Source organism: Mobula hypostoma, chromosome 15 (assembly GCF_963921235.1).
Source record: "Mobula hypostoma chromosome 15, sMobHyp1.1, whole genome shotgun sequence".
Lineage (NCBI taxonomy): Eukaryota > Metazoa > Chordata > Chondrichthyes > Myliobatiformes > Myliobatidae > Mobula > Mobula hypostoma.
This window is the reverse complement of record NC_086111.1, coordinates 5,643,219-5,665,538: the sequence shown is the minus strand read 5'-3', so window position 1 is coordinate 5,665,538 and position 22,320 is coordinate 5,643,219. Positions and strand designations below refer to the sequence as shown.

Here is a 22,320-nt window from a genome sequence, read left to right as displayed (position 1 = left end):
GTATGTGGATGAATTGTTTAATGTACTTCAAATCAACTGGTATCAAAACAGGAAAAAAGCTGCTGTAGAACCTCAGAGGGTCAGGAGCATCTGTGAGGGGAAATGAATTGTCAAGATGTTGTGTCGAAACCCTGCATCTGTCCTGATGCAGACTTTGAGCTCAAACAATGACAGCTTCTTTCTTGTCCACAAATGCTGTTCGACCTGCAAAGTTTCTCCAGCAGACTGTATGTCCCTTGCATCTCTGAGTCATAGAACATTTCAGCACAGAAACATGGCTTTTGGCCCATCTAGTGTGCTTAACCATTATTCTCTCATCTCAACCTGCATCTGGACTGTAGCCCTCCATATCCCTCTCATCTGCATACTTATCCAAACTTCTCTTAAATAGAAGCATAGACAACTTACAACACAATACAGACGCTTTGGCCCACAAAGCTGTGCCAAACATGTCTTTACCTGAGAAATTACCTAGGGTTACCCATAGCCCTCTATTTTTCTGAGCTCCATGTACCTGTCCAGAAGTCTCTTAAAAAGATCCTATTGTATCCACCTCCATCACCATTGCCGACAGCCCATTCCATGCATTCACCACTCTCTGTGTAAAAAAACTTACCCCTGACATCTCCTCTGTACCTACTTCCAAACACCTTAAAACTGTGCCCTCTCGCGCTAGCAATTTGAACCCTAGGAAAAAGCCTCCGACTATCCACACGATCAATGCCTCTCATCATCTTATACACCTCTATCAGGGCACCTCTCATCCTCCGTCGCTTCAAGGAGAAAAGGCCAAGTTCACTCAACCATGCTCCCCAATCCAAGCAACATCCTCTGTAAATTTGTAAATCTCCTCTGCACCCTTTCTATGGTTTCTACATCCAAATGTTGAAATCAATTCCACATCCACTTCTGCTGGTAGCTTGTTCCACATTCTCACGCCTTCTGATTGAAGATGATCCCCCTTTATGTTCCTTTTAAACATTTCACCTTTCACCCTTAACCCATGATTTCTAGTTCTAATCTCACCCAACATCAGTGGAAAAACACTATCTGGACCCCTCATAATTCTGTATACCTCTATCAAATCTCCCCTCGTTCTCCTATGCTCCAGAGAATAAAGTCCTAACCTGTTCAACCTTTCCCTATAACACAGTTCCTCAATTCCCAGCAATACCCTCGTAAATTTTTGTTAAAAATAGGCTTCCGTGATCCAAAAGGTGGGGACGTCCACTGACAGACTGGGGTTTGTAGTTACCTGCTGGTAATCATGGTGGGCAGTAATGCAGATGCAGCCGTGCTCTTGGACAGGTTGCCCACAGGTGCTGCAGTGACTTGAATGGTGATAGCAGCAGCAAGCATCAGAACCAACTGTTTTATTACACATTTATTAAGAAGTTTCTCAGCTAAAATTTTCTGTACATGAAACTGGTTGTTCAGGTTATCACAATGTTCTAGTTGCAATATTATTACTCAAGGAAAAAAATTATTCCGAACAGAATTTTATCTCTCTTAATGCTCTGACATTTCACATAATCTATTGCAGGCATGGCTAACTTCCTGACAGCCAAGTTCAAGGGTGGCCACTGTAAAACAAGCTGGACTTACCTGTCTGAAGGAGGATGGTGAGCCAGGGTCAAAGTGGTAGTCAACCTCAGAGTCGAGCAGGTGGAGAAAAGCAGGAGAAGGGTTCTCAACATCTCCGTCACCCGACAGGAGAACAGCAGCAGCTGAAAACACTGCTGAGTCGTTCTCAACCTGCACAGGGTCTAACCAAACATCTGGCTCCTTCCAGTCTCCGGCTTCCTTTGTGGGCCAATCAGAGAGGGTGGGCAGTGCCCAGGAGGTGGGGTTGTCAGGCCTGGGGTCGGTTGGCACTGCAAACCGAGTGGAAGGGGGCTCTGTGGGGTCAGCAGGAGGAGTGGTCGTGACAGAAGGGACACCATCCAGGTCCGTAGCATTCAAGGGAGAGGCTGATGTGGTTGCCATGGAAATGTCCGTGGTCCAAGAGGTAGGAACGTCCACCACCGTGCTGGGGCTTGTAGACACCTGCTCTGTAACCATGGCAGGCGGTCTTGCAGACGCATCTGAGGTCTCAGACAGGTTGCCCACATGTGCCACAGTAGTTTCAGCAATGGTGGCAGCCACAGCAGGGGTGGTCGCTGCCACAGAGGGACCGGCTGTGGTTGACACCGTGGTTACAGGGCTTGTGATGGCCGTGGTGGTGGGAACCACAGCTGGAGCTGATGTTGTGGGCACAGTGGTCAGCAGGTCAGTTGGCACGGCTGCTTGGGAGGTAGATGATGCCACTGTGGTATCCACAGTCGCTGGCACCGCGGTCGAGGTGGCAGGTACAGTTGATGGGGTGGCAGGAATAGTCGTAGCCCTTGTTGTGAGGGCAGCAGTGGTGGGGTGGGGAGTAGCTGGGAGCACTGTGACATTGACATGGAGTGGTTTGGTCGGAAGCCTTGGAGGAGCCGTGTGGGATAGAACAATCTGTCAGGGAACGATCACCAATGAAACCAATCAGCATAGACAGAAAGGACGGAAAAGGATTGGAGGGAGACACACAGACAAAAGGGAAGAGGGATAGCGAGAGATTGAAAATAAATCATTATTTATGATTTTAGAATTAAATTTTAAATCAAAAGTATATGCAAAATAAAAATCACACTGAGTGACTGTAGTGAAGCTGCTTCAAGCAGCCCCTTATTGAAGGAGCTCTTGGCATACCAAAGAATTCTTGAACTGGAGTAATCTCAAAATTGGTAAACATCCTCCAGCAACTTTAAATTAATTTAAAGAGACATAATTGAAAGAAGTATGACAAAGCTGCTGTAGTTTTTAAGGGGATTGTCCAGGGTGAAACCTTCACCTTTTTTACAAAAAAGCAATGCTAACATGCCAGTGATATTAAACCTGATTCTGAGATTGATTGTGTAACATTGCTTCTCTTCCAAAGGATTTCTGAGAACAAAGCTCATTTAGTTTTGGATGACCACCATTTGGAGAGGTTGTGGTGGATTGGTTCATACCATACAGCTCCTTTAAGAGGGGAAAGCTCCCAAACTGAAGATCAGACACATTTAAGACTACAGGCATTCACCCAAGAAAGTGAGGCTGTGTATTTTTGGATACAGCTTTGCAGAAGAGAACTCACCAGGAAGTGACAAAGTGCATTCTTTACACCAAGCTGCTACAAGAAAATCTTACAAAATGCATCAAAATTTTCCACTGACAACTCTTTTGCTAATAGTGTCAAAGGAAATACGTCTTACATCGAGTTGACATGTTGTCAGTTCCTTCCATCCTTTATTCTCTCCTCTTTACTGTAGTTCCTTTTGCTACATCGTTCTTTAAGAAGTGATCTGGCTTTTTTTTTAAAATTTAGTCTGTTTACTCGTTCCTCACTATCAACTGAAGGACAAGTTAACATCTTTTTAATATACAATATCACTCCTTTGCTTCATGTTCTTTTAGGAAGGAGGACAATTGTTAAGATTAGAGCTCAAGTTCCACCAGGAGAGCTGTAAGATTTAAATTAATTATGTAAATCTGGAATCAAAAGCTGGCATCCATTCATTGTGACTAGGTAATTACTGGATTAAATTCCTCTGGGTAGCAAACCAAGTCCTCCTTGCCGGATCTGGTTCCCACGAGCCTGACACGGAAATATCCTCTGAAACTGCCCAGCCAGTCAATTCAAAACAGTTAAGAGATGGGCAATTTCTGGACTTGGAACCGATTACTACATCACACAAATAAACAAATACATCTCAGAAATAACTGTGGACGCTGTGCTTTGGACCTGAATAATATTTCATTCTATAATCAATTCAAAAACCAAAGAAAATAAAAGTAGAGTGGAGAAGTGGACACCATCTATACTCCTCGCTGTCCCACTAGAGTGGTCAACATAATCCCCGCCACACACACATGACAAAAATACCAGGTAGAAGATACAAACGCCTGAAAGCATGTACTACCAGGCTCAAAGACAGCTTCTATCCCAGTGTTATCAGATATTAAATTGCTCCCTACTACAATGAGATAGGCTCCACCACACAGTCTATCTCAATGGGATCTCACAACTTGCTGTCTACCTGCCCATGCAATTTCTCTGCAACTGTAACATTTTATTCTGCATTGTTATTGCTTTCCCTTGCTTTACCTCACTGCACTGTTGCAATGAAATTATCTGAATGGATGGCATGCAAAACAAAATTTTTCACTGTACCTCAATACACGCTACCATAGTAAACTACTTTACCAATTAAAACAACAACACATAGACAGCAAACTTTTAAATATGGTTCTTATTTACTGACTATTCAATATATTTTGAGAAGCTTGATCTCCCACACTGACCAATCATTCCGGAGCAGACTTCCTCAATCAACCTGTACAATTGGAATACACAGGATGCAGTTGGTGATATGCCCCAGGAGAAACATACGGTCAAACTGTGGAATTCTAAGCTCTAGAGCTGCAGCCTTGCTTATCAGTGAGTTCCTACCTCCGTTTATTCTGGGTGACTCCTACTCATCTGTGACTAAGCAGTTAAGCAGACCAAATTCTGATTTCTAAAGCACTTAAAGTTTAAAACACAGGAAGAAGAGCAGACTGCTCAAGCCACGATGTGATTACTTCCTGCCCGGGATGAGGAGTTACCTACGTGAACCACCACAACAAAACCACTGGTGGATCAGACACTGAACAATCAAGCAGAATTCACCGGGAATAGTTCTGCCAATCAGTTTGACACAAGCTGATTTATTTATTTTATTTAGTAATTTTCCCTTCCTCCTCTACCATTCAACCTTCGTACGCCCAACCAGGCCTCTAACACGCTGATGAAGCAACAAACAATCACCTGGAGGAACTCAGTGGGGTCAAGCACCATCTTTGGGTGGCTGGGTGTCTGGGCAGAAGGAGGTAGAACTGAAACTCTGCATCAGAACTGTTTCTGCCTGCTCTTGCCCCAAGACCAAACTCCTCAACCCTTGATTGTATCCTGTTGCCACCACCTCCCCCCCTGACCACAGACCAGTCCATTCCCACCTACATCTAAGACACCATGTGTGTCCTCCATCATTTTGACAACTTCTAAATCCCTGGCTCCCACCATCTCATCTTCACCACGTATGCTCAGTCTTTGCTCACTACTCCTCTGACATTCTGATAAATCTGTGCTCTCCGTTTCCAAGCAAAGTCCATCCATTTTAAGGAATACAGAGGCAACTATCACCATTCAGTTGTTGGTCCTAGGCTCAGAAAATCTCCTTGCCCTCACAAATTCTCACTGTTCCACTCTTCAAATGCACAGATGGAAGATTCTGGAGTGAACTAGCTCCCTCTTGTAACCATGCGGATGTGGTCTTCAAGGCTGCATGACCATCTCTCAGATGAGATTAACCTTGCCCTTAAACAACCATTACATGCTTTTCAGAAGGAGTCATTCAACACTGAGTCAGCTGGTTGGCAGGTAGATTTTTTTTCTTAGACCTTCTGAAAAGGTGCTTGAAGATATTAGGGGGTGAGAAGGTGAAGATGTGGGGAAAGGTCAGGGACTACTGACATGGGCAGTCATTGGTGTAGGTCAGGATCCATCGTTAAGGCCCCTCACTGTCTGGGACGTGCTCCCTTCTCACTACTACCACAAAGGAGAAGGTACACAAGTCTAAAGACACACACTCAACGTTTTAGGAACAGCTTTTTCCCCTCTGCCATCAGATTTCCGAATGGTCCATGAACTCAGGTACACTACCTCACTATCCCTCTTTTGTAGTATTAATTTATTAGTAACATTTTATGTTGCACTGTTCTGTTGGCACAAAACAACACATTTCTAAACCAGACTGATAATAAACGTGATTCTGAGTAAGGTTGAGGTGACAGGTGGAACCTGGGATTATCCTTATCTGAATTAATTGAGAGAAACCCTCCAAGAGGCATTTGCTTCCAGCTCTCCTTCCAAAGCTCACTCCACTAAACCAATCTGCAAAGCAGGAGAAGGTCCGTCCAACCCTGGCACTTACGTTCTCGTTAAAAATGATGACCGCATCCTCACAGGTGGTGTTGTGGGTACAATGGTGCTGAAGCACACACCAGTTACAGCCCCATCGACTACTCACACAGCCTCGACACCTGCAGAAATGGTGGCCAGAGCAAAGCACGTTAGAAACAATGGACCTTGACACAGAGATGCAAGAAGGGTGAAAGAATTACAAGAGTTAAGAGACCAATAAAATTGTTTACAGTAACATCAGAATAGAAGTCTGCCATGAATGATCCAAGCCCAGCTGCAAAAGGAGGAGGGTTGAACATGAGGCTAGAAACCCCACCCTGTAAAAACCCACAGCTATCGAAATGCCACATGAAGTTTCAAAGACCTCATCCCTGGGAGAAGAAGGACCTTCACCTAGAAGATGTATGAAGTCATGTGGTGAAAGCAGAAGACGCAGAGTCGATCAACCTTCCATAGGCCCAGGACAGAGGACCACAGCGAGCTGCTGCTGCCAGCCTATGCCCCAGTAGGAGTGTTAGGCTAAGAAGAAGAAGAACATCAGATAATGTGGTCTTCATAACTGTACATTGTGCCTCACCCCTTGTCCCCATTTTAACAGAGATATATATGTAAGGGGGTTTCATCTCTTATGTTACTGTGTAGGCTAATTAAAATGGCTTCTTTGTTATGTTATACTTGGGAATGCTTCTTTGTTATGTTAAACTCTGAGAAAGTCCTTCCCGCTAGCAGTTTGTTTTGTATTATCTATTGATATGAGGACGAATGAACCAATTGTGATAGTTGTTATGCTTTTGGTGTCTCTGAAGATATTGTATGTGCGGGGTTTTGGGGCAGAAGACGGGAGAGAGAGACAGAGAATGGACCAGGTGCTGTGAGTCCGCTAACGGGGTCGGACCCCAAGCGGGGTGCTCTGCGAGGAGGGGAGATGAAGACTGACTCCTGTGGAGCGACTGGTCGACCACTGTTGTTGGTCTCAGGCGGCCGGTCGAGGTGGTCCGAGGGGTCGCAGGGTGAAGAAGAAGGGTCCTGAGCTCCAACTGTTTGTGCACGAAGAGATTGAACTTTGATAAGTGTGGCGCCTTTTATTTTCCTTTTATATTTTATTCTCTATTAATTATATAATTCCAGTAATATCTATAAACTGTAAATCATTTAATCATATCTGGTGTATTGTCTGTTATTTGGGCGGGGTGGGGTACATCACGCAGCATCCACACAAACTTATTACCCAGATTGGCGGGGCCGAGGGCTGTTTCCCTAGACAACAGCGAGCCAAGCGACCCTGAGGGTAGCCAGGGGGGCAACATATAGACACATTCAAGGACTGAGTATCCACTGTCTGTGGGGCAAAGAACTCTAAAGGCTTACAACCTGCTGTCTCAAAGTTCTAGCTGTTCTGCTTCTATCTTGATCTCTGGTGCTGACTATGTGGAGTTTACACATTTTCCCTCTAACCAGACTCCGTTCTCTTTCCACAAATGCTGCCTGATCGGTGGAATGCTTCTAGCACTCATTGCTTTATCTTTAGATCGCCAGCATGGGCAGCCTACTTGCTCTTCATTAACTGATACTAAATTTGTTCTCCTCTGTTTAAAAGGATTCCACATACTTACGGAGAATTCCTGGAGATCTGCTGCACTGCACCACAGTCATAGAATGTGAATTCTGCTGTTGTCAGCGTGATGTTGAAGAACATGATTTGCAAATCGACGGTCACGTGATCTGGAGAGGAAAGAAGCTGAGATTCAGAGCTTTTCTCCCACTGGGCACATTCACTGGAAACCAGGACAAGAAACACAACAAATCCCACCCGAGGGCAGCCAGAACTATGGAAACTACACGCTTGGCTTCTGGTAATAGAGACGACATCCAATCATTTACCTAGTCAGATCATCTTCTGACAACAGCTGTGGTTCATTTCTAACACCCATGGGTTTAGGTCTAACCCAAGAGTCTGAGCTCAATACCTGCATCAATATTTGAATGCAAGAGAGCTCCATGCTATAGGTGACATTGCCTTTCCAATGGGATGTTTATCTGTTCTCCCAAATAAAGAGCATTATTCTGAGGGGCAGCAGGTAAGAATTTATCTTAACCAATACCGCTATCAGTACCCCAGTAGCACAGAGGTTAGTGTGTTGCTGTTATAGCTCTGGATGTCAATTCCAACCTCATCGGTAAGGAGTCTGTATATCCTCCCCATTGAACCCTTGGGTTCTCTCCAGATGCTCTGGTTTCTCCCACAGTCCAAAGACAGTCAGTAGGTAAACCATTCATTGTGAATTGTCCTGTGATTAGGCTAGGGTTGAATGAGTGGTGGTTGGGCACTGAGACTCGAGGTGCTGGAAGGGCTAATTCCAGGCTGTATCTCTAAAGCAGATGATTTAATCAGCATTCCAATGCAGTTTCTGAAAGCTTAGCCGCATTTCTTCAGGGAGAGATTACACTTAACAGAAACCTCATTGGCCACACAGTACAGGGGATATCTAGAATTCACAAGATGGTGGTATTTCCTCCTATCGTTGATCCATCAGACCTGGATTTTGACATAGAGATGGAGATCCAGTTGAATTCTATCTTTCTGTATCCCTAAAATTGGGTCACTTTCTGGAACTATTCATGAAATATTAATGTCCATGGATCTGTGTCTACCGGATACCATTTCTAGCCCCATTGTGAATACAAGTTGCTTACAGCAGAGACCCAAAGTTTATCTGCTTTAACTACTAACCTTGCACTTATCAAAACAGATGCCTGTTAGATCCTTCAAAATCTCACGTGCTATTAAACCACAACCCTTATGACATACAACAATGCATATCATTCATACTTGTGGAACCTCTCATAAATACATAAACCTTAAATTTGTTTAACATCTCAGCAGATTAAAATGGAAATATGCTGGGATTAGCCTTCAGGACTGTATTCCCTAAATGCACTAATTCCATGAAAATTTCTTACTCCTGACAAGTACCTGCTCCTGCTTTTGTTGGTGGAAGATTCTGGGGTTTTGGGGACCAGCACACAATGCCATTCTCAGTAACGGTGGCCGGACTGGAATAATCCTCAAACTGACAGGTGTAGAACTCGTCCTCAGCAAGAAGGGGTAAGTCAGCAACACTTACAAAGACCTGGAAAGATGACAGAAGAATAATTGCATAATTAAGGTAACAATTTGGAGGTTTATAAGACAGCATTTGTTTGTTGAAACTACTACTGCATTTGTGTTAGTTGTCCATCGAATTTGATGATGATGAGGAACCTGTGCAAGAACATTTTTGAGTGGAAAAGCCGTTGCACTGGGGCAGTTCCATTCTCTCGAGCTCAGAAACCCTATGCCAGTAGTTCGAATGGTCATCACAACTGGAGAGCTCCTTGGTTGCAATGGACGGCCACGATGTCTACTATGCCTCACCATGCCCTACGCTCTCTGTGAAGCGCTGCAGACCTGCCTTCCTGGACATTGGATCTCATTAGTGATCTCATCTACCCAGTCCACGGGAGCTGACTTCACTGGCTGGGATAGGCATTGACTACATTTGTAGTGTGTGGTCATACATGTAGGGTGTGGTAATGCATGCAGGGTGCGGTAATACATGCAGGGTGTGGTAATGCATGCACGGTGCAGTAATGCATGTAGGGTGCAGGGGTTTTCCTGAATTATATTGGAAACTGGATAAATTGGGAACTGATTTTAGAGGAGGAACAGAATTAATTTATCATATCCACTGCATCTGTGATACATGACCTGCCCTATTTGTAAAATGATTTAAATTCTAGCCTTGATTAGGGATTCTGTACAATTGGGAGTTCATTACAAGACATTGTAATAGGGAAGAAAAATTGGTTTAACACAATTTGTTTCCAAACATAAAACATTCATATCAAAAAGAAACCAATGGAGAAATCTTGCAATTCAAGAAATCAAAGTAATATTTAAAACCATATGTCATAGGAGCAGATTAGGCCACTCGGCCCATCGAGACTGCTCCATTGTTCTTCATGGCTGATTACTTTTCCTTCTCCTGTCTTCTCCCCATAACCTTTGACATGCTAAATAATCAAGAAGCTATCAATCTCCACTTTAAATCTACCCAATGACTTGGCCTCCACAGCTGTCTGTGGTAATGAATTCCACAGATTCACTACCCTCTGACTAAAGAAATTTCTCCTCATCTCCTATCCAAAGGGATGTTTGTAATGTATGGATCTATTTCTTTTAGAGTAAGGACCGCACCCCCCGCCACCTTAGCACTATGTTGCCGGTGAATGCATTGCTGTCTACGCATGGATATTGTTCTCTCTCGCTCTACAATGTGAATATACAATTAAAGCTACCTTCTGCATGCATTCTTTTTTTAATTGATATGTAGTTGTGCACAGACACAGCAAATTAGTGACAAGTACAAACCTGAATGTCAGAAAATATCACCAACTGCGCTGACAGGTAGGGGATGAAACAGCAAGAGTTAAACAGCATGAGAAAGCCGTCACAGATGCTAACAAATAAACATGCAACGGTGAAAGAGGTGCTGAATTTAAAGTGAAAGTAACATGGCCATGTCTTCATTTGGGATGTTGATAAACTTGATAGTGAATGAAGGCTGGGAGTCATATATCGAGAGAGTTGAACTGTATTGTAACGCAAACAACGTGGAGGAGCAAAAGAAAGCTCCTACAATTGTTAGCTTAATGGGCCCAAGAACATACAGTCTCTTATGCAACTTCACTGGCTGGTCGGCAGAAAACAGAGAATGGGAATAAAGGGATCTATTCTGGCTGGCTGCCGGTTACCAGTGGAGTTCCACAGGGGTCGGTGTTGGGACCGCTGCCTTTTGTGATGTATGTCAATGATTTGGACTATGGGATTAATGAATTTGTGGCTGAATTTGCCGATGATACAAAGATAGGTGAGGAGCGCGTAGTGTTGAGGAAACAGAGAGCCTGCAAAGAGACTTAGTTAGTTTAGAGGAATGGGTAAAGAAGTGGCAAATGAAATACAATGTTGGAAAGTGTATGGTCATGCACTTTGGTGGAAGAAATAAACGGGCAGACTATTATTTAGATGGGGAGAGAATTCAAAATGCAGAGAAGCAAAGGGACTTGAGAGTCCTTGTGCAGGTGACCCTAAAGGTTAACCTCCAGCTTGAGTCGGTGCTGAAGAAAGCAAATGCAATGTTGGCATTTATTTCTGGAGGTATAGAACGGCGGAGCAGGCGGAAGAGGAGACATCTCCCAATGGCTGCAAAGGCGGATGAGGATGCCCGACAATAGGTAGGGAGGCTTGCGAGCACGCCGCAAGAACTGCCGTAGATCCACAACACTCAGGGCTTGTCTACCTAGCGTGTGAAGCCTGGATTCGGCGGACTGCGCGGAAGAAACCATCACTGGTTCAACGGGCAGAAAGGCGATTCTCAGCAATGCGTCGTGGAGCGCTAAGAGGGCACAGTGAGACACACAGAACACTGCTGGCCATCCACTGCATCCTGACCTATCTCCAGTCGTCGCGACTATGTCTTGCCACTGGGTCCAGATAGGTCGGGACGAGGGAGTGAGGCTGACGACCTGCGCAACTCTCCCTCACTTTAATCCAAGTCAAGCGCAAGTCCTGACTTCAAACCCAAGGCGCAACCTAAGGTCCTGTGGCGATGGGGGAGTGGCGAAGCAGCAGGTACGGATACACTGGAAGCTGTAGTCACAAACCTACACACAGGCGGCCCAGGGCGTAGGGTCGCTCTCTACTGGACTGAAGCAGCAGTTGAGTTCGGCAGCCCCCGGGGTGTCTGAGCAGCCCTCTTTAGGATCGCTGTGCTCACCTCCATGGAGGAAGGGGCTAGAAAAGGTGCCTCAAACATAGTCTGCTTCACTTCACCCTGGCCAGCTTACCGCGGCTGGTGGGGATCCCTCATAGCGGTCGACCTACAACAGTGAAGAAGAAAGTGATGGTGCTCAACCTTGGCACATGGAACGTGAGAACTCTGCGAGATAACATCAAGGCAGACAGACCAGAGAGAAGAACTGCACTGGTTGCAAAAGAGCTAGCTCGCTACAATGTGGACATAGCAGCTCTCAGCAAAACGCGCCTAGCAGACAAGGGCCAGCTGACAGAACGTAGTGGTGGATACACGTTCTTCTGGAGCAGTCGCAGCAGCGCTGAACGACGAGAAGCAGGCGTGGGATTTGCCATCAATTCTAACCTCGCCCATAAACTCACCAAGCACCCAGAGAGCATCAACGACCGCCTGATGACACTTCAGCTCCCACTTGCAAACAAGAAGAGTGCTACGCTGATTAGTGCCTACGCTCCCACCACGACCAACCCAGATGACATTAAAGACAAGTTCTATGAAGAACTCGACGCCCTCATCTCAGCAAACCCACAGTCAGAGAAGCTCATCATTCTCGGGGACTTCAATGCCAGAGTAGGGACAGACTACCAGACCTGGGAAGGGATCATTGGTAGACACGGCACTGGCAAGTGTAACAGCAACGGCCTTCTGCTCCTCAAGACATGTGCCACACACGACCTTGGCATCACCAACACCCTGTTCCGCTTACCCACCCGTAAGAAGACGTCATGCATGCACCCACGCTCGAAGCACTGGCATCTGATTGACTACATCATCACCAGGAAGAGGGACAGGATGGATGTCAGAGTGACGGGAACCATGTGTGGTGCCGACTGCTGGACCGACCACCGCCTCATTGTGTCCAAGTTCAGGCTTCGCATTCTGCCCATGAGAAGACCCCAAGGGCAGAAGACTGCAAAAAGGCTGAATGTCTCCAAGCTGAAAAGCAGCAGGGTTGCATAAGAATTCGTCGATGACCTTGAAGGCAGACTGCCAGACACACCACAGGATGACGGGACCAGCGTTGAGGAACAGTGGACGGCCTTCAGAGACGCTGTCTACACTACCGCCCTTGAACATCTCGGACCAGCAACCCGAAGAAACCAAGACTGGTTCGATGAGAATGATGAAGAAATACAGGCACTACTAACGGAGAAACATCAACATTACAGAGCGCATCAGAACGACCCCACGTCGCTAGCCAAGAAAGATGCCTTTACTAACACAAGAAGAAAGGTGCAGAAAAAACTTCGTGAGATGCAGGACAGCCAGTTGAGCAAGAAGGCCGATGAAATCCAGGGCTATGCAGACAGCCACGACATAAAGCGCTTCTACGATGCACTTAAGGCTGTATACGGACCCCAGTCCTCCGACTCCTCACCCCTCCTCAACGCAGATGAGACGCAGCTGCTGACAGAGAAGAAGCAGATTCTGGATCGATGGGCTGAGCACTTTAACAACGTCCTTAACCGCCCTGCCGACATCAACGACGAGGCCATTGCCCACCTGCCCCAGGTAGAGGTTAACAAGAACCTCGACACCCTCCCCACAGTAGATGAAGTCAGGAAGGCAGTGAAGCAACTCTCCTGTGGCAAAGCGCCAGGACCCGATGCAATCCCTGCTGAGCTATACAAAACAGGAGGCCCTGTCATGATGCAAAAGCTGACTGTACTCTTCTAGTCCATGTGGAAAAAGGGACAGGTCCCGCAACAGCTGAAAGATGCCAGCATAGTCCACATCTACAAGAGGAAAGGCAACCGCCAGTCTTGCGACAACCACCGAGGCATCTCCCTCTTGTCCATTGCGGGAAGATTCTGGCCCGCGTCCTGCTCAACCGCCTTCTCCAACATCTTGAACAAGATCTGCTCCCAGAAAGCCAGTGTGGCTTCCGTGCTGAACGTGGGACCGCGGACATGATTTTTGCTGCGCGCCAACTCCAGGAAGAATGCCAGGAGCAACACAGCAACCTCTTCGTGACCTTTGTCGATCTAACCAAGGCTTTTGATATGGTCAGCAGAGAAGGCTTGTGGAAGGTCATGGAGAAGTTTGGCTGCCCCAGCAAGTTCATCACAATCGTCCAGCAGTTCCACGACGGTATGATGGTGAAAGTTCTGGATGACGGCGACGAGTCGGAGGCCTTCCCCGTGACAAATGGCGTCAAACAAGGCTGCGTTCTTGCCCTGACTCTGTTCAGTATGGTATTCTCTGCCATGCTGACAGATGCCTTCCGTAACTACGAAGAAGGAATCCACGTCAGGTACAGGACTGACGGCAGGTTGTTCAACCTTAGGCGCCTGCAGGCAGTTACAAAGGTGCAGGAGACTGTCATCAGAGACTTCTTGTTTGCTAATGATTGCGCACTCAACGCCAGCACAGAGCAGGAGATGCAGTGTGAAATGGACTGCTTCTCACAAGCCTGCGACAACTTCGGACTCACTATCAGCACCAAAAAGACCGAAGTTATGTACCAGCCTGCCCCAGGAAAGCCATACTAGGAGCCGCGCATCACGGTGAAGGGCCAGAACCTCCAGGCAGCTGACAACTTCACCTACCTGGGCAGCATACTCTCTCGTGCAGTGAACATAGACGCTGAGGTCAACAACAGGATTGCCAAAGCCAGCGCCACTTTTGGGAGAGTCCGTGAGAACGTCTGGGAGTGGAGAGGACTCAGCCTTACCACCAAGCTGAAGGTCTACTGTGCAGTGATCCTTACCACCCTCCTTTACGCCAGCGAGACCTGGACTGTCTACAGCAGACACGCCAAACAGCTCAACCACTTTCACCTGAGCTGTCTCCGCAGACTCCTCCACATCAGGTGGCAGGACAAAGTCCCCGACACGGAAATCCTGGAACAAGCTGGGCTCTGCAGCGTCTACACCCTCCTGCTGAAAGCCCAAGCCAGGTGGGCTGGACATGTGGTCAGAATGCCAGACAGCCGATTGCCTGAGCAGTTGCTGTATAGAGGACTGTGTCAGGGCAAACGCTCAGTCGGGGGGCAGAAGAAACGTTACAAAGACTGCCTCAAAGCGTCCCTCAAAGGCCTGGGTGTCGACATCAACACATGGGAGACGCTTGCCCTCGATCGTCCAGCTTGACGTAGCAAGATCACCATAGGAGCCCGTGCAGCTGAAGTCAGGCGCATCATCGAGGTGCAATGAAAGCGTGCTGTGCGCAAGGCCCGAGCAGCATCCACTGCCACGACAGCACCCACCCACTTGTGTCCTACATGTGGGCGAGCCTTCAGGGCCCGGATTGGCCTCATCAGTCACCTCCGGACCCACAGCCACCAATCTCCCATTTGACTTTGAAGCCATGGTCACCTTCGACTATGAAGGACGAACAACAACAACAACATAGAATATAAGAGCAGGGATGTGATGTTGAGGCTCTGTAAGGCATTCGTGAGAGCACACATGGAGTATTGTGTGCAGTTTTAGGCTCCTTATTTTAGAAAGGATATACTGACATTGGGGAGGGTTCAGAGAAGATTCATGAGAATGATTCCAGGAATGAAAGGGTTACCATATGAGGAACGTCTGGCAGCTCTTGGGTTGTATTCCCTGGAGCTCAGGAGAATGAAGGGGGGATCTCATAGAAACATTCCGAATGTTAAATGGCCGGAACAAATTAGATATGGCAAAGTTATTTCCCATGGTAGGGGAGACCAGGACAAGAGAGCACGACTTCAGGATTGAAGGATGTCCATTTAGAATAGAGATGCAGAGAAATTACTTTAATCAGTGGGTGGTAAATCTGTGGAATTTGTTGCCACATGTGGCTGTGGAGGCCAAGTCATTGGGTGTATTTAAGGCAGGGATAGATAGGTTCTTGATTAGCCAGGGCATCAAAGGGTATGGGGAGAAGGCAGGGGAGTGGGGATGACTGGAAGAATTAGATCAGCCCATGATTAGTAGGCAGAGCAGACCTACTGGGCAGAATGGCCTACTTCTGCTCCTATACCTTATGGTCTTAACTGAAAAGCCAGCAAGGAAGATGTTTGATGAAATTGTTACAATTTTACAAAATCATGTGAGCCCTAAACTGTTGGTAATAGCTGAAAGATTTAGATTTTACAAAAGGAACCAGTCAAATGATGAAAGCCTTTCTGAATGCATGGCAGAACTGCGCAACTTTTCCCAGTACAGTGACATTACAGATGGACTTTCTGATGCATTAAGGGACAGGCTTGTATGTGGAATGCATAGTCAAATGAGGCTACTGGCGGAAAGAGACCTAACCTTAGTACGGGCCATTGCAATATTGTTAGAGACTGCAGCAAAGGATGCAGCAGAACTACAGAAAAGGTTAGAATGTGAAATGAATGGTGCAAAAAGCCAAAAATGTTATCAATGTGGTAAATACTCCCAATGATGCAAATGTTCGTTGGTTCAAAAAAGCCTGCAGGAAGTGTCACAGGCAAGGTCACATGGAGAGTGTGCAAGGCAGACAAAAAGCACAACCGAATGAGAAGTCTCAAACACAAAGCTAAGCAAATGCATAAAGTTATTGAATGTAAAACAGAACCAGACAATACAGTCTGACAGAGGTGAACTGTCATGCCGAGAACTGCATAGTATAACTGATGCCGATCGCAATTATGGATCACAATAGATGTGTCTCAGGTAAAACTGAAACTGTTGCTGGATACAGTGTCAGCTTTGTCTACAATTCCAGAGACTGACTACAACAGACTGTTTTCTAAGATACCACTAGAGAAGACCTCAGTGATGATAAAGACCTACACAGGCAAAAAAGAAACTCCAAAGACAAACTGAAAGTGAAGGTGACATATGGAGGCCAAACACTGCATTTAGAACTTTATGTGGTGAAAAATGGAGGGCGTGAATAGGTAAGAAAAATCCAACTAGACTGGCACACAATCAAAGCCTCTAAAAGCTCTATGGTCTGTTTGCAAAGAGGGAGAAATTTGAGTTTTTCGAGAACTAAATCTCATATCATGGACATTTCATTGACAAGCGTGACTTACGTAAGTCACAAGGGAAGACTGAAGCAGTACTACAGGTGCCCAAACCAGAACACGCATCACAACTCAGGTCGTACTTGGGCCTTGTAATCTACTTCCACCAGTTTCTCCCAAACATTGCAACAGTGGTGCACCCATTGACCACACCATTACAGATAGGAACAACGTGGAAATGGTCAGAAAGATGTGAAAAAGCATTCAAGGGAACGAAGAGACTAGTAATATCTGATGAACTGCTCACCCATTATGACCCACCCCTGCCCATCAGACTGGCATGCGATGCACCCCCTTGTGGGTTTGAAGTCATTTGTCACACAGTAAGAAAAATGGATCTGAATGCCCAATTACATCAACAAGCACAGAATGCAACTATGCACAGATTGACCGAGAGGCCCTTAGTCTAGTATGGTGAATAAAGAAGTTCCACCACTACCTCTATGGACAAAAGTTTATGTTAGTGACAGATCACCTGCTGCTTGTGTCCATTTTCATCCAGGAAGGGAATTCCAGTGATGACTGCTACCTGGTTACAATGTTGGGCACTACTCCTAGGAGCCCACCCTTATGACATAGAATTCAAGGTTATGAAACAACAGCAATGCTGATAGCTTGTCATGTCTTCCACAATTGGCAAATGAAGAAGTCTTCATACTGTGACCCAGCAGAAGTGTTCCACACCTCACTGGTGGACCCTTTGCTGGTAATAAATTCTGAAATACAAAGGGTAACAAGGAATGACCCGACACTGACAGAAGTCTATGAAACATGGTAACCCTTTGTTTCCTACGTTTCCAGAGTTCTTAGTGAGACCAACTATTGGTATGTCAAAAAATGCCGGTGTGTGGATCCCGTGTGGCGGTTCCCTCTAAACGGCGTACAGAGTGTTAGAAAATCAGCATGAAGGACACCTGGGTACAATCAAGATGAAGGTCTCACCCGGAGCTACATATGGTGGCCATATGTAGAAATTAAAGACTTGGCCAAAAGTTGTTCAGGATGCCATAAAGTTCAAAACGTACCCCCACAGGCACTGTTACACCCGTGGCTGTGGCCATCCTCACCATGGCAAAGTGTATATATCGACTTTGCTGGGCCATTCATGGACTCCATGTTTCTGATTGCTGTGGATGCTCATTCGAAGTGGCTGGAGGTTATCCCAACCACCTCAGCAAAGACTGTCTCCGCTCTGAGGACTACCTTAGCCAGAAATGGCTTACCAGAACAAATTGTGAGTGATAACGGACCATAATACACATTAGAATTCTGACTGTTCATGAAGAAAAATGACATCATTAATTCCTAGTCAGCTCCTCACCACCCAGCAACGAATCCAAACCTTCAAGAAGTTCATTAAAGCTATGGACAAGGAGGACATTCCTCTACAGCACAAGATGGACAACTTCCTCTGAACGTATCAGTACTCCATTCATGCGACAACAAATCATGAACAGGAATCCAAGATCTCGCATAGACTCCTGAAACCAGATCTACAGAGGGAAATGCAGAAGAAACAGTTTAGCCAGTTGTCAAGTGAAGCAGCAACGAGCATCCAGATTGGACAGCAAGTGTTGGCGTATGATTACTAAGAAGACAAGTGGACACCCGGTAGGATAGTTACAGGAACTGATGTATACAGTGGATGTTGGAGATCAGACATGGAGACGTCATGTGGACTAGATACTGGATGCTCAATCAAAGAACACACCCGAGTCGACTGCACCCAACAAGACGGACACATTACAGTCACCGGACTCACCTCTCAATGACGATCATGTCACTGACAGCAACGTGACGCTGGAAACCCAGAATGTTCTCTTGGACAAGACATCTATCAAACCTGATTCCACTCGCCAGGTTAGGTTTGGGCTGTTATTGTGAAAGCACGTTTATTTGGAATATGGGTTTATGGAAGGGAAATTGAATGCTTTGTGCATGTACAGTTTATGTTGCATTGACCTGAAAGGGGAGGAAGTGTAATGATTAGATCTACTTCTTTTGGAGCAATGACCCCCACCCCCTTAGCACTACATGTTGATCTACTGTCTACACGTGTGCTGTTGTCTATGCATCTCTCTCTCTCTCTCTCTCAATAGACCAGTTAAAGCCATTTCACATGTGTGTGCTTTCATTTACTTGATAGGTAGTTCTGCACAGACACAACAATGTCCCTCTATTCAGAGGCTGTGTTCTCACCCATTCTTGGAAACATCCTCACCACATCCACAAAATCTAGGCCTTTCAATATTCAATATTTCAAGACCCATCAATAAACTGAATGTGCCGAATCAGGTAAGCTGAACAAGCTTTAGATATTTTGAATTAAAGAGTACATGGGGAAAATCTCTCAGAAAATAAATTATGTTACACCATGATTGAGAGTGTTTACGTGGAACAGCACAGGAACAGGCCATTAGGGCCATAGGCCAGTTACTATCATGAGACAAATTTAAACCAATGCCGTCTGCCTGAACTTGGCCTTTATCCCTCCGTTTCCTGACTATCTAAACAACTCTGAAACAATTCCATCATATGCTTCTAATGCCTCCTCTGGCAGCACAATCCTACACTGAGAGAAAAAGCACACAACTTCCTTTAACTTTTCCCCTCTTACCTTAAAACCTATGTCCTTGTAGCATCTGACATTTGCATCTTGGAAAAAGACAATCTATAATCTATAATTTGTAAATACTTCTACCAGATCACCCCTCAGCCTCCTGTTAGGAATTTGTACATTTTCCCTGTGGCCCCTTGGATTTCCTCTGGGTGCTCCAGTTTCCTCTCACATCCCAAAGACATATGGGTTTGGTTTGGGTTGATATGCTGTGGACATGGTGGTCATTGTGGCCTGTCCTCAGCACGTGCTTGGACGACATCTTTCCAGTAAGTTAGCAGCACACTCAGACGCAGCAGCCTCTCCAGGGCCAACCAAATGTCCTTTTGTCTTCTTTATGATTGCAAGACAATGCTGGACATTGAGAACTTCAAGTACTGCAGAGCTACCCCATCAGCGAGTTGGCGGAGGAACTGGTACTGGTGCAAACAGCGTTGCTGCCTGCTACAGAAAGGCATCAGAGTTGGTAGGCGAAGGTGGAATGCAGTCTAACAGCATATCATTGTCTTGGTCATTTCTCTTGTGGTCACAAGACACCGACAGTCGTTGGAAAAGTAAATAACTGCAAGTCTGGTTCATTGGTTTATTGGTGAGATTAACAGCGGGGGAGTTGCGTGGCCTCAGTTGTAAAGAGGACGCTGCCTCTTGCCGCAGACTTGCCTGTTGCAGCAGTCCAGGAGGGGCAGTGTCGTGCGGCGTCCATGCTGGACTGGGGACGGGGACTGGTCCCTCCCATCAGTGCTGCCCTCCAGTGTTTGCCCAGTAGAAGACAAGCTGGATTGTGCGCACCCATACATTCGTCTGTGCCCTGCTGAGAGCTGCTTGTTCTTGCCAACAACATCGATGTACCATCAGTTTACAGGACATGTCACTCAGGGACTTGGCCTACATATTTTTTGTGTGCAATTGTATGTGTTTACTTACTGTTTTATATGTGCTATATGTGCCTTGTGCTGTGTTTGACTGTTGATACTGTGTTTTGTACCTTGGCCCCAGAGGAATACTGCTTTATTTGACTGTATTCATGTATGGTGGAAAAACAATTAAACTTCATCTTGATCATTGACACAAACAACACATTTCATAACATGTTTTGATGTACATGTGACAAATAAAGCTAATCTCTCTCATTGACTTTAGTTTTAATAGCTTTTAAATTCTAAACGTTGGAGGCTCGCAAAATCAATGGCAGCTCTGACAGACTGCAAGGCCACGACCCCCCCCCCCCCCACCATCTCTTTCAGCTTTACCTGTGTCTGTGGCAGGATCCTTAGGAAATGCTGCACATAAGCCACAGCACTGCACTCTGAGGAGTATGGTGGGTGGGTGGTCCCATTGGAACGTACAATGATCCCAAGCTGTTCAATACAGCTCACCTTCCACATCCTTGGGAGGTACCTTGCCAAAGTTTAGCTGGACATGTGAGAAAACATGCCCCACAATCCTTCCCATCAGAAAATCACCAGCCTGAATCCTCCTGACACTGCTGTTTAGAAAGCAACACACAAAATACTGAATGAATTCAGTAGGTCAGGCAGTGTCTATGGAGGGGAATAATCAGTTGACATTTCGGGCCAAGAATCTTCATCAGGACTGGAAAGGAAGAGGGAAGATCTCTTCCCCACCTTCTTATTCTGGCATCTTCCCCCTTCTTTTACAGTCCTGATGAAGGGTTTTGGACCAAAACATCTCCACAGATGCTGCCTGACCAACTAAGTTCCTCCAGCATCTTGTCTGTATTGCTCTGGATTTTCAACACCTGCAAAATCTTGTGTTTTTTATTTAGCCTTCCTTCTAAAGTCATCTCCCTCATCAGTTCTGATGCAAGGTTACCATACGAAACATTCACCTTCCCTCAACCAGAAGCTCATCAACCTATACAAAAGTCTGGAGGAACTCAGCAGGTCAGGCAGCATTTATGGAGAGGAATAAAGAGTTGGCGTTTTGGGCTGAAAACCTGCTCACCTGCTTATGCTCCTCCCTGCTGATGTTAGCTGGGGTCAGAGCATGAACCCCCAGGCACTGCTGATCTTCCCTGTAGCTCCAGAGCCACTGGATGCCTTCCCCAGCTCTCCTGCATTCTGACTTCTTACTGCACCTGCAGATTGAAAGGGAAGTTGCATTAATACTAGACTCATGACTGGGAGGTCTGTCCACTGTGCTCTTTGGTATCACAACTGTAAACTCAAGCAAACAATTATTTAACAGAACAGTAGCATAACAATTTACAGCGCCACGGACCTTGGTTTAATTCCCACTGCTGTCTAAGGAGTTTGCACATTCCCCATGTGATTTCTTACATTCCAAAGTCGCATGGGCAGGAAGTTGTAGGCATGCTGTGTTGGGAACATGCCATCACCTGCGGACTGGCCCCAGACATCCCCGGACTGTTTTGGTCATTGATGCAAATGATGTACTTCACTGTATGATTTGATGTACGTGACAAATAAAGGTAATATTTAAACAGTGAAAAGAGTGTCAGCCTCTTTTAAAGAGAACAAATTCATCAAAGCCTGTGAAATAATATGGCAACCTCTCATAACACAGTGGTAAATTACTGAACCTTTTACCCTGTGATTGAGGGCTTTACACAGGACAATTTATTTATTAATTCAGTAAAGGTGGTTAATCATACAGCTGGTGCAGTCACCACCTGGTCCTTAGAGGTCATTCCAATCTCTCTCCGTCCACCACAAAAGACGGGATTTCCTAGTGGCTGGTTATTACGATTCGACCTCTATTCCCATTCCATTTTGTCAGTCCATCTACTGCCTCCTCTACTACCATGATGAGACCACACACGGGTTGGAGGAGCAACATCTCATATTCCATCTAGGTAGCCTCCAACCCA

General features: G+C 45.9%; 1 protein-coding gene across 5 annotated transcripts in view; it reads right to left on the bottom strand.

The window, feature by feature from the left end:
• plxnb1b (plexin b1b) overlaps positions 1 to 22,320 on the bottom strand; it is a 373,688-nt gene that overhangs the window by 98,969 nt on the left and 252,399 nt on the right. For 4 of the 5 annotated variants that reach the window (XM_063067659.1, XM_063067658.1, XM_063067660.1 and 1 more), the window contains 5 exons: positions 21,435 to 21,567; positions 9,000 to 9,156; positions 7,639 to 7,747; positions 6,036 to 6,144; positions 1,606 to 2,493 (listed from right to left, as the gene is read on the bottom strand). In XM_063067659.1, coding sequence (XP_062923729.1) covers positions 1,606 to 2,493; positions 6,036 to 6,144; positions 7,639 to 7,747; positions 9,000 to 9,156; positions 21,435 to 21,567 — 1,396 coding nt within the window. The remainder of the gene's footprint in view (positions 1 to 1,605; positions 2,494 to 6,035; positions 6,145 to 7,638; positions 7,748 to 8,999; positions 9,157 to 21,434; positions 21,568 to 22,320) is intronic. The other variant, XM_063067662.1, reaches the window with a different exon arrangement.